At 52.8% G+C, this 13,052-nt stretch overlaps 1 protein-coding gene across 1 annotated transcript; it reads left to right on the forward strand.

Moving 5' to 3' along the window:
- The first annotated feature begins 368 nt into the window (after nucleotides 1–368).
- On the forward strand, nucleotides 369–12,783 carry REN (renin). The gene is made up of 10 exons (XM_003938315.3): nucleotides 369–487; nucleotides 4,605–4,737; nucleotides 5,649–5,772; nucleotides 6,728–6,846; nucleotides 7,826–8,022; nucleotides 10,330–10,338; nucleotides 10,879–10,998; nucleotides 11,334–11,475; nucleotides 11,716–11,814; nucleotides 12,455–12,783. The coding sequence occupies exons 1-10, from the start codon at nucleotides 390–392 to the stop codon at nucleotides 12,614–12,616; spliced, it is 1,203 nt and encodes a 400-aa protein (XP_003938364.3). The 5' UTR covers nucleotides 369–389; the 3' UTR covers nucleotides 12,617–12,783.
- Nucleotides 12,784–13,052: the final 269 nt, after the last annotated feature.

Here is a 13,052-nt window from a genome sequence, read left to right on the forward strand (position 1 = left end):
TAGGGAGCTGGGAAGCAAGGTTCTATGCTCGTCCCGGTTTTGATGTTGGCCCTGACAGTGCTGTTTCTCATCAGCTTTTGCCTGCTTCAGGGGTCACAGGGCCATGCCAGATAGAGGGCTGCTAGCGTCACTGGGCACAAGACTGCTTTCCCACAGCTCTCCTTCCTCCAGACCCTCTGTTCCACATCTGGAAACCTGGGTACCCTTCACCCACCTAGCTCTGTCCCATAGTGAGATTTATTGCTGGCTGCCCTGCCATCCGCCCCGGGGTAATAAATCAGGACAGAGCAGAATTGCAATCACCCCACGCATGGCATGTATAAAACGAGAAGGACGAAGGGAGCTGCAGAACCTCCGCAGATCTCAGAGAGCCCCAGACTGAGGGAAGCATGGACGTGTGGAGAGGGATGCCTCGCTGGGGACTGCTGCTGCTGCTCTGGGGCTCCTGCACCTGCGCTCTCCCGACAGACACCATCACCTTTAAACGGTAATTGGTAATGCAATCAGAGAAGGGGTGGGAGGGGTGCAGGGCTCCCACCTTCCCAACACCCTGGCTTTTCCGTATGTGATGTCATTCACTCCTTACAATCAGCTGGATAGAGAGGCATGGACCTGTTCAGAGAGGTCAAGAGACTTGCCCAGTGAATAGGTGGCACTACTAGTCAGGTCTAGAAGCCGTGTCTTTTGCTTCCTGCCCAGAGCACCATGCTAAGCGCTGTAAAGAACTCAGAAATGATTAGGACATGCCCCTTGCCCTTGAGGAGCTCACAGCCTGATTACTAAGGACTATTAAGAAGGGCATGGGTGGCCGGGCATGGTGGTTCATGTCTGTAATCCCAGCACTTTGGGAGGCCGAGGCAGGAGGATCACTTGAGGTCAGGAGTTCAAGAACAGCCTGGTCAACTGAGGAAAGCCCCTCTCTACTGAAAATAAGAAAATTAGCCGGGCACGCTTGCATGTGCCTGTAATCCTAGCTACTCGAGAAGTTGAGGCAGGAGGATTGATTGAACCTGGGAGGTGGAGGTTGCAGAGAGCCAAGATTACACCACTGCACTCCAGCCTGGGCAACAGAGTGAGACTCCATCTCCAAAAAAAAAAAAAAAAAAAACAAAGGGCATGAGTACAGTTAACTCTACCAGGGAAGCAGCGTGGTATCATGGCTAATTGCAAAGCTTATAGAGATGGATTGCCTTCATTTAAATTTTGCTTCACTAGCAGAACAAACTAGATCTGGAACCATGGGCAAGTTATTTAACCTCTCCAAGTCTCAGTTTACCATTTTAAACAGGGATGATAATAACAGTGCCTGCCTTGAGGATTTAATGAGATAAGGCATAGAAAGCCGGGCACGTTTTAGGAGCCCAGCTACTATTAGTATTATAGGATAGAGTCTTACAATTACCAAAAGAAAGGCTGTAGGCAGCCCACAGCTAGGAGGAGAAAACCCTAGCCTCCACTAGGAGCCAGGCCCTGTGGGAACAAGCGATTCCTTAAGACCGAAGAAGAAAGCTGGGAACGGTGGCTCATGCCTGTATATTCAGCACTTGAGAGGCTGAGGTGGGTGGATCGCTTGAACTCATGAGTTCAAGACCAACCCGGGCAACATGGTGAAACCTTGTTGCTACAAAAAATACAAAAATTAGCTAGATGTGGTGGTGCACACCTGTAGTCCCAGCTACTTGGGAGGCTGAAGTGAAAGGATCGGCTCAACCTGGGAGGTGGAGGCTGCAGTGCGCAGAGACTGAGCCACTGCACTCCAGCCTGGATGATAGAGCCAGACCTTACCTAAAAAAAACAAAAAGAAGCCGGGCGCGGTGGCTCAAGCCTGTAATCCCAGCACTTTGGGAGGCCGAGGCGGGTGGATCACAAGGTCAAGAGACCGAGACCATCCTGTTCAATATGGTGAAACCCCTTCTCTACTAAAAATACAAAAAATTAGCTGGGCATGGTGGCGCGTGCCTGTAATCCCAGCTACTCAGGAGGCTGAGGCAGGAGAATTGCCTGAACCCAGAAGGCGGAGGTTGCGGTGAGCCGAGATCGCGCCATTGCACTCCAGCCTGGGCAGCAAGAGCGAAACTCCGTCTCAAAAAACAAACAAACAAACAAACAAACAAACAAACAAAAAGAAACAAACAAACAAAAAAAGACTGAAGAAGGAAAAGAGGCAGTGTTTGAGAGAAAGCCTCACAGAGAAAGGCGTTTTCATCTGGGGACAGCAGATGTGACCAGCAGTACTGAAAGTAGGAAGGCACATTTTAAACATGGTAATACTTGCTAAGCCTACAAAATGCTTAGGGTTTCACAGGATCTTTTTACATGTTTCATCTCATGTCACGTTTCCAACAATTCAGCATTCCCACTTTGCAGATGAGGACGCTGAGGTTCAGGGAGGTGATATATAAGAGGCTGAGCCTCAGCACACACCGGGCCTTTTGCTTCCAAAGCTGCTTTCCCTTGCTCTGCAGCTCTCAGAGAAGAATTGCTGAGCTGTGAGCATGGGGTAAGAGGAAGGGTGCTTCAAAGCAGCACCACCCCCAGGATAAGGTAGAGGAAAGTAAAGACATCTTCCCCTGTTGTCATCCAAAAGAGAAACAGAATGGAATTGGGCAAGGGGTGGAGAGGGAATCCAGCTATTGAAACAGAAGTATAGGAATTCTGCTACCTGCTCTGTGCAGAACATCATGCGAGGTACTTGGGGCAGCAGAATGAATGAGCTCCATTTGCAAGGTGGACATGTGCATATACACACTCACAATTTACAGTTATTGAGCAGTGGGCACATGGTTTCATCTGCATGGTGACTCTGAGGTAGGGACTACCATTAGACCCATTTTTAGAAAGGAGTTAATGGAGGCGTGGAGGCCCAGAGGGGTTAGGTAGCTTTCTCAGAATCACGCAGGTGGCAAGGGGATTCACGCATGCCCCCCGCAACCACTGTCTTCACCACCGTATGGTGCCAGTTCCACAAGCTGCAGAGTGCAGGCGGTGAGACCCAAGGAAAAACAGAGCAGAAGCCCAAGGAAAGGTGAGGCCAGTGTGGGCTGGAGGTCTTGGGGCAAGCTTCCTGGAGGTGGGGGTACATGTTGGGCCTTGAAGAATTAAAGAACTGGGGGGAAAAGGAAGGGGAAAAGGGAAGAATTTTCTGGAAGGGAAATGGCAAAAAGAAGTCCAAAGCACAGGCTGTTTGTCCGGAGTAAATGGCGGGAAATGCAACCTCTTTAGAGTCACATCTCTGATCCTCCATTTTCCCATCTGTAAAGTGGGAGTCATAAAGTCATCCACCTCAGGAGATCGAATAAAATGATGATTATGAAAATATGTGGTAACAGTCAACTGTGATAGGAAGATGACAGATCATTTCTGTTACAATACCATGCTGCTAGGCATAAGAGTTGCATTCATGTTCATGGGCAAATGGGGGTAAGTAGAATGCACGGGATACAGGACGGAAGGAGAGGGCAACGTGAGTGTAGGGGGACCAGCCGCTGAGACGAAAGAGGGAATCTCCGTGTCTCCGTGTGTGTGGCAAAGTCTAGTGCAGAGCTAACTGGGACCTTCTGGCTTCCATCCTGGGACCTTCTGGTAAAACAGCTAGAGACATCTTCCTCTGGGTTTTGGCAAACAGCCTTTATGTCAGGACTCAGGGGACTCTATATAGGAAATAGGGCCGAGACATGCTCTGAATCCTTGCTCCAGCATTTCTGAGTCACCTTCATCCCTGTGAGGCTTCATTTTCTCATCTATAAAACGGATGACAGCTAGTGTGCAGAGTTGCTGTGCGCCTGCATGGGTGTGTGTACAATGCTGGTGTGCATTCATTCAGCAGCAGCTCAGTGCAGTCCGTTTCCCAGGTCTCTTTCATTCTGCCTCTCAAAGGTGATGGGAAAACAACTGGACAAGAAGCCAAGAGACTGGGACACATCTCTCCAAGGACGAGGTGCATGGTGCTCTGGAGATGCTGGCATCTCTCTAGGCCCAACCCAGCTCAGGGGCTTCACTCCACCACAGCCCTGGCTGGATGCCTGTCGCCAGGTGTCCTGGAAACCTCTCAGCGGCTGCGGGCATCTGCTGCCACCTAGCGGCCTCCCATGGCACTGTCTCCCCGCCAGCCCCCAGTTTTGACAGAGGCACTCCCTGGCCTTCATCTCCTTAGAGGGAATGTCTGTGCCTGCTTCCCCTCTGCCCTCCCGCCAGCTCAAATTCCTTAAAGGCAGTCAGATCGTTATCGTTCTAGCTCCAGTTTCCAGTACAGTGAGGCACAAAGTAGTTGTTCAGCAGGTGATTATGGAATAAATGAATGAATGAATGAATGAATGAATGAACGGACCATAACAAATGGCCTTGTCTAATCAAAATTAGACAACAGAAGGAAGTCACTTCAGGGTTATTTAATCCCAGGGCAGCCGACTCTTCTAAATTGACTCTTGACAAGCGGTAACTCTCATAAATGCTCCAGAGGCCCTCAGGGACAGAAGTGATTTCCACGTGGCTGCATTAGAGGCGTTAGAGGCGTTTGTACTAAAGCAGGGGTTTGGCCTGGAGGACCCTCTCATTAGGGTGCAAGTACACACTTTTTTATTTGTGCCTCCTCCACCCTGGGCCAGGATCTCCCTTAAGAGAATGCCCTCAATCCGAGAAAGCCTGAAGGAACGAGGTGTGGATATGGCCAGGCTTGGACCTGAGAGGATGGCCCTTGTCAACGTCACCTCCTCTGTGATCCTCACCAATTACATGGACGTGAGTGCCTGGCTCGGCCCTTCGCTCCCTCTCTCCCTCCTTTCCCTCACGGTCTAGGGCTTTCTTTGCTACAGGTCCCACCCTCTCCATGCTGTGTTTGACTAAGGTGCTGAGGAGCACGTGAGCACCCCAGAAAATTCCCACTTTCCCCCGGGTGCGGTGGCTCGCACTTGTAATCCCAGCACTTTGGGAGGTGGAGGCAGGAGGATCACCTGAGGTTGGGAGTTCGAGACCAGCCTGACCAAAATGGAGAAATCCTGTCTCTACTAAAAACACAAAATTAGCCGGGCATGGAGGTGCATGCCTATAATCCCAGCTATTCAGGAGAATGAAGCAGAAGAACTGCCTGAACCTGGGAGGCAGAGGTCGCAGTGAGCCAAGACTACACCATTGCACTCCAGCCTGGGCAACAAGAGCGAAACTCCATCTCAAAAAAAAAAAAAAAAAAAAAAATCTCATTTTCCAGCTGGAAGGCCTGACCACAGAAGACAGAAAGGCACTCAGGAGCCAGTCAGGGGCAGGGTTAGGTTTGGAACTCAACCCAGGCCTCAGCCCAGGTGTCACAGGTGGGTGGGAAGGGCTATGTGACTCAGGTGGGGGTTTCTGTGACCTGGCCCAGCACGGGGGGCTTCCTGCCCTAGCAGATCCTCAAGGGTCAAGGTTCCTTCCTGCTTCATTCTCAATGTTTTTATTTCACCCTCTTGCCTTACTGAGACTCTCACTTTCTGGGATGCCAAGGGATGATGCTAAGCCTCCTAGCAGCTCCTGCAGGAAAATGGAAACCCAGAGAGGCCATAGGACCCCACCTGGGCCAAATCTCCTCCCAAGAGCCAAGAGTGGGTCCAGGCAAGACCCCAAGACCCAAGCTCCCCTGAGCCCCTCCAGCCCTCTCTTTCTATTTACCCCCACAGACCCAGTACTATGGTGAGATTGGCATCGGCACCCCACCCCAGATCTTCAAAGTTGTCTTTGACACTGGTTCGTCCAATGTTTGGGTCCCGTCCTCCAAGTGCAGCCGTCTCTACACTGCCTGTGGTAAGACCTAAGGCCCACGGCGCCTCTCCCCAGTCCCCCTGCCCTGCTGTGCATGAGCAATCCTGCCCCTTACCCAGCTCCATCCCCGTTACCACCAAGGTAGTGGCTTCCTCTCTGCCTCTGTGCCCACTGACACTTAGGGGAGAGAGGCAGATGGCTCCCATTTTTCTGATATAGCCACCAAGGTAAAAGAATAAAAAAAAAAAAAAAAGGCAAGCTCCAAGAACCCCTGGCCACCCAGAAGGCCACTCTCCAGTCTTCCTGAAATTGAGACAGGACTGAATTCTCAAACCCATTGCAGGAACTCAGAACTCTTCCACCCCTAGACTTTTTTTTTTTTTTTTTTTTTTGAGCTGGAGTTTCGCTCTTGTTACCCAGGCTGGAGTGCAATGGTGTGATCTTGGCTCACGGCAACCTCCATCTCCTGGGTTCAAATGATCCTCCTGCCTCAACCTCCTGAGTAGTTGGGATTACAGGCTCCTGCCACTATACCCAGCTAATTTTTTGGTATTTTTGGTAGAGACAGGGTTTCACCATGTTAGCCAGGCTGGTCTCGAACTCCTGACCTCAGGTGACCCACTCACTTGAGCCTCCCAAAGTGCTGAGATTGCAGGCCTGGGCCACCACACCCAGATTCCATCCCTAGTCTTAATCAACAACCTCTTATTGTGCACTTACTCTGTGGCAGCATCTTCTCTGCTGCTATCGGTGTAGTGATTACTTCAAATTCCTTCATTTAGGACAAAATTCTCGAGGTATGGGCACATGAGGGATGGCCCAAGAAAGCCAGTCTTTGATTGATGAAGCACATAGTCCAAGCCCCCTGACCCTAGGGCCACTCATCCCTGCATCTAAGCTAAGTCCTAAGCCACACCAGCCATACCCATAATGCACCCTGCCTCCGAGTCCCCCTGTCTGGGCCACCATTGGACAAACCTGAGCCTGTGTTCCCCAGCGTATCACAAGCTCTTCGATGCTTCGGATTCCTCCAGCTATAAGCACAACGGGACGGAACTTACCCTCCGCTATTCAACAGGAACAGTCAGTGGCTTTCTGAGCCAGGACGTCATCACTGTAAGTGGGGCCGCCCTAGGTCATCTGCCCCCCACCCCTTCTGTTCCCAGGCCTCTCCCAACCCTCCATGGGCCACACCTAGGGGGAGGTGCACTGCACCCCACTCGAAGCCTGGGGAGCTGAGGAACACCCTGCTCTGCCGCATCTGACGGGAGCTGCAAAATAGCAGTACCTGTGGGGGAGCAAGCCTGGGCCACAGGCTCACCGCTGGGTGACTTACAGAGGCTTTTGCATCTAACTTAACTTTATCTAACATAGGGCTTGTCCTGAGCCCCACAGCTGCAGTCAAGTCACTTGTCCAAGTTCACCAACTCTGACTGGGCTCTTAGCTACACCTTACACTGAAATCCAGGGGCAGGGGCCGGGTGAGTTTTAGCGTCAGTCATAGATTTTAAGGTCACCGTTGAGGTTGACCTTGGGAATTGCGTCAAGGCCTGCTTTTCTTTTTATTTGGCCCATGTCTGAGCCTTTCCTCATTCTGGAGTTTCTCAGCCCCTGCTCCATCACTTAGGGGAGGGGTACACATGGAACCTGAGAGGAAATCCGGGTGATTTCTGCCTCCCTCCCTTTTTCTGTGAGCTCAGGTATAAAGGAGGAAGAAGAGCAAGCTTGGTTGTGCTGGAGAAACTCTTCACCCACGATAAGGGAGAAGGCCGAGACCCAGTACGGCCGGGCATGAATGCCAGACCACTGGGGAGGTGGTGGGGAGCTTTGGCAGCTTCTCTTTTGCTGCTTGGCAGGACCACCCTCTCAACCTCTGCTGTCCAGTCCCTGGTCAACTCCGGCTCTCTCTGGGCTCCGCAGCAGAGATGTGTATTGGCACAGAGTGTATGCGTGCAGGGTCTAGGAAATATTCTTACCCTGATTTCTGTCCCCTGGAGCGTGTGTGCCCCTGGGATCCCTAGTGTAGAAGCCTAGACCAGACTCCAGCCAAGGAGTGGGCAGTGGGCTTGGTCTCCTCTGGTCCTTCCTCCCACAGGTGGGTGGAATCACGGTGACGCAGACATTTGGAGAGGTCACGGAGATGCCCGCCTTACCCTTCATGCTGGCTGAGTTTGATGGGGTTGTGGGCATGGGCTTCATTGAACAGGCCATTGGCAGGGTCACCCCTCTCTTCGACAACATCATCTCCCAAGGGGTGCTAAAAGAAGATGTCTTCTCTTTCTACTATAACAGGTGGGGCCTGGGACCCCAGGGACCCCAGGGACACCAGGGGCTGAGGTGGGGGAGGCAAGGGGAGAAGAGCTGGGGAGCGGAAAGAAGGTCTGGGCCAGAATTGGTTGTGAGTAGGTGACGGCTATTCTGTATCTAGAGCTGCATTAGCAAATATGGAAGCTACGACTGAAATTTAAATTAATTTGGTACAGTTAAGCATGAATTAGGCACTCAACAAGTGGCTCTTAGTTGCACTAGCCACATGTCAAATGCTCGGCGGCCGTGGTGGCTAGTAACTACGGTCTTGGACAGTGTGGACAGAGAACATTCCCAGCATGGCAGGACATTCTAATAGACAGTGCCACTCTGGAGCAAGAGGAGATGCCAGGTGGGGATGGTGGAAAATAAGGTGTTTCTGTGACCTGGAGCCCTGCCTGTGAGGGCCACGGCTCCTCCCACACAGAGACAGGCAACCTCGGTCATCCATTAGATCCCTCATTTGTTTGTTTGCTCACTCATCCATTCAGTAAATGCTGTGTGCCAAGCACCGTGGTAGGCTCTGGGGGTACAGCAGTGAACGTAGTGATCAAGGCAGAATCCACACTCCTTACCCACATAGCGCTTACAGGCTAACAGGGAAGACAAGACATATTCCAACGTAATGAGTGTCACAGGCAGGCAGCGAGTGTGGTGCTGAAACCATGGACGCTTTTCAGTTCTAGGCTGAGCTTATATGCAGCTCAGCCAGCCTTGGGGAAGCTGTTGTCAGCCCTTGCAGAGGGTTGGGCTTTACTCCAAACTGCTGGGCTTAGGAAGATGGCATGAGTTGGAGATAAGAGGGGCTGGGAGCAGTGGCTCACGACTGAATCCCAGCACTCTGAGGGGGGCCGAGGCGAGAGGATCACTTGGGCCCAGGAGTTAAGGCTGCAGTGAGTCGTGATTGTGCCACTGCACTCCAGCTAAGGCAACAGAGTGAGCTCCAGTCTCAAAATAATAATAATAATAATCACAAGGGTAAGAACACAAGGCCAGTGGCAAAAAGAATAGAGGAGAGGAGGTCAGGCTCAGTGGCTCACTCCTGTAATCCCAGCACTTTGGGAGGCCAAGGTGGGTGGATCACAAGGTCAGGAGTTTGAGACCAGCCTGGCCAATATGGTGAAGCCCCGTCTCTATTGAAAATACAAAAATTAGCCAAGTGTGGTCGCACACATCTGTAGCCCCAGCTACTCAGGAGGCTGAGGCAGAAGAATAGCTTGAGGTGAGGTGGAGGTTGCAGTGAGCCGAGATTATACCACTGCGCTCCAGCCTGAGCAACGGAGTGAGGCTTCATCTCAAAAAAAAAAAAAAAAAAAAAAAAAAAAGAGAATAGGGGAGAGGATCGGAGTCCGGAGACATCTCAGAATGAATGGAGAGGAGTCTCTGGTTTGGTGATAGGAAGGGAGGCCTTGAGAAAAAGCCAACTGCTGGCTCTGCAGTCCGGGGTGGTCTTCAGAAGAGCGTTTTGGAGGAGGTGGGGACAAGGCCAGATGACAAGCAGTTAAGAGGCAGACGTGGGTGACAGGAAGTGGAGGTCATGAGATATAGGCTGCCCTGGGAAATTCAACGGGGAAGGGAATGGGGGTGGTGTGTGGGGTGAGATCCAGAGCAGGCGAGGAAGGGTGGGTGTTTTAAAATGCTAGAGGATGCTCGGGTGATGCCTAGAGGTGGAGGAAGAAGCCAATGGAAAGAAAGAGATTAAAAATGTGGAAAGAGGAGGAGCTAAGTTGGGGCACCGAAACTTGGAGGCCCTGGAAGAGAGGAGGATCCAGCAGACAGGAAGAAGCCAGGCTTTCGGAGGAGAGGGCCGGCCTCTTCCTTTAACTTGGGATGGGAAGGAGGGAACATCTGGAGCGATCCTGAAGTGTTGGTAGAGGAGCAGGAGGGAATTTGTGCTGGCACATATGCATACATTCTGAATTTGTAGAAACACAAGCACAAAATAACATATGGACACCTACACACCCATGCACACATTGTGCATGGGTGAATGCTAGTATGAATTCTGGAAAAACACATCACACACACATGCATGCCCTGGAGAATAGGCCTACGGTAGTCCCTGAGCCAAGTGCAACGTGGAGGGAAGGAAAACTCCAGACTGGGCACCCGGAGCCTGGCTCCAGTGCCATGCTTGTTCACTCACGGCCTCGGTAACCTCAGGCAGGAGACTCCACCTCTTGGTGACTCCATTGCCTGAAGAGCGAAGAGTACAGAACACCCACCCTGCCAAACAGCAGGGCTGATGAGGTAAAATGAAGCTTCCTTTCTGCTGTCTCTCTTTCTCTGCAGAGATTCCGAGTAAGGAGAAAGGACCCCCCCCATGGCTGTGACCTTCCAGTATTCCCTGAGCACCTGACCTAGAATCCCACACACCACCGGCCCACAACTCGAATCAGCAAGCCCAGCCTCCACTAGATCGCGAAGTTCTCTGTCCCTCCTTCCAGCTCTCTCCATCCCCCTACCCACCCCACACCCAACAGCCTCCCCAGGGTCCCCTCCCACGCACTGCTCAATCAGCAGCCACCCAGCCCCGAGTGCAGGGCGTCCATTTGTGTCTTGTTCAATCCACTCACAGTCCTTGAACCTGCTCCTTTCCTGTGACCTCTCTGGGGATGCTTTTGGGGGCACAGTTGGACTACCCTGCAACACCCTCTGGTTGGGCTTGGGGAGGTGCAAGAAAGGCAGAGAAGCAGTAGTCCGCGCTGGCTGGCTGTCCCACATGCCCCTGCCCTAGAGCCCTCTGTCCTGCCCTGCACCCTTGCCCAACTTTCCCCGATTGCCTGAGTCCCTGGGTCGTGGAGGTTATGGGTTTCCAAGAGCTTCTGATCTCTCCTTTAGGAATTCCCAATCGCTGGGAGGACAGATTGTGCTGGGAGGCAGCGACCCACAGCATTATGAAGGGAATTTCCACTATATCAACCTCATCAGGACTGGCCTCTGGCAGATTCCAATGAAGGGGTCAGAAATCCTCAACACTCCCCAGGCTCCAAAAATTGCTGTCGTCACTGGGGTTGGGGAGGGTGGGGAAGGGGCATCCTGCCCTCTTTCCAACGCAGCCACTTCTTAAGCACAGCCACCATTTGCTCTCTGCCTGCTCTGTCCAGCCTGGGGAACAGAGAAGGGAGGGACCCGGGGAGAAGCAGTGGAGAGCGACAGTACCTTCCCCCCTCCACTCACTGCCTCAGTGGGCCACCAGCATGGGCTCCACCCATCCACCCACACTCAGGAAGGACATGCAGCCTGGAGGTGCCCATTGGCCTTCTGTCTGTCTGACCGACTGTGGCTTCCCCCAGGGTGTCTGTGGGGTCATCCACCTTGCTCTGTGAGGACGGCTGCCTGGCACTGGTGGACACGGGTGCATCCTACATCTCGGGTTCTACCAGCTCCATAGAGAAGCTCATGGAGGCTCTGGGGGCCAAGAAGAGGCTGTTTGATGTAAGAAGCCAAAGAGGGAAGGTGCCACGGGTCGGGGGAGCGCCACCTGGTCTTCGCTCACAAATCCCCCAGGCAGCATGAGGTCCCAAAAGAGGCCATCTCAGGCCTTCGCTTGTTCACCTCACACTTTACATGTGTGGCCAGTCACTCACGGAGAGAGGCCAGGCCGCCAGTGCAGGACCCCTTGTCTGCTGAGATGCCTTCCACACTCAAGAAGGCTCCCTTTGCCCCCCACCACAGTACGTTGTGAAGTGTAACGAGGGCCCTACACTCCCGGACATCGCTTTCCACCTGGGCGGCAAAGAATACACGCTCACCAGCGCGGACTATGTATTTCAGGTGAGGTTTGAGTGGGCCCCCTCGGTGGCAGGGAGGAAGGCTGGACAGAGACCCCCAAAGGGGAAAAGATTACAGGGCTCGGTTATGTTAGAATCATAGTTCTCAAACTTGGCTGTGCGTGTCACCTGGAGAGCTCTGAAAAAAAATCCTGGTACCGGGGCCACATCCCATACCTATTAAATCAGAACCTCTAGGAGTGGTACCCGGGGCTTGGTCTCCCCAGGTGATTCCAATGTGTGGCCACGTTTGGGAATCACAGGGCCTGTTCCCTCATCTCCATTTTCTTATCAAATGCTCCTGGTAATCTTAGGCTCCTGCATTCTGATCCTCTTTTCATCACCAATAGGCTTAGAGAAGTTGAAGAGCTTGTCTAGGGTCAGAAGCTAAGGTGAACCGTGGGCTACTATAGGAAGTATGGGGCCCGATGCACTGTTTGCCTGGCATCTAGCACGGGACCTAAATGCAGCAGTGGTGCAGCCCATGACGGAGCAAAAACGGCCAAGAAGTGAGGGAGGCTCCGGGTGGCTAGGGGAAAGGGGGCGAGAAGGCGGAATGTGACTGAAGACAGCTGCTGGGGTCAGGCACGGTGACAGGAGAATGCTGAGGTGCTGGGTAAGGAGAAACTCTCCCCTTCCTGCAGGAATCCTACAGCAGTAAAAAGCTGTGCACACTGGCCATCCACGCCATGGATATCCCACCACCCACTGGACCCACCTGGGCCCTGGGCGCCACCTTTATCCGAAAGTTCTACACAGAGTTTGATCGTCGTAACAACCGCATTGGCTTCGCCTTGGCCCGCTGAGGCCCTCTGCTGCCCAGGCAGGCCCTGCCTTCAGCCCTGGCCCAGAGCTGGAACACTCTCTGGGATGCCCCTCTGCCTGGGCTTATGCCGTCACGTGGAGGCACCGGGTATGGAGCTCCTGCTGGAGGCGTGCCCTGACCCCTGCACCAGCCCTTCCCTGCTTTGAAGACAAACAGAATAAAGACTTCATGTTCACAGCCTGTTGCATCTGGGTTCACTAGGGTTTAGGACAGAGGGGCTGCGTGATCATGTATGGACAGGAAAGTGACACGGACGAGCTACACATTCATGCTGTCCACAGGTTCCTGCGTGCAGGGATGATGCCATCCATCGGCCATCAACAGGACTCAGGTGGAGCTGTTTACACAACCTTGGGTGGGAAGCCTGAAGAGAGCCGGCACCAAGCCCCCTCTAGTCTCTCAGGAACCAAGGCTAC

Source organism: Saimiri boliviensis, chromosome 14 (genome assembly GCF_048565385.1).
Source record: "Saimiri boliviensis isolate mSaiBol1 chromosome 14, mSaiBol1.pri, whole genome shotgun sequence".
NCBI lineage: Eukaryota > Metazoa > Chordata > Mammalia > Primates > Cebidae > Saimiri > Saimiri boliviensis.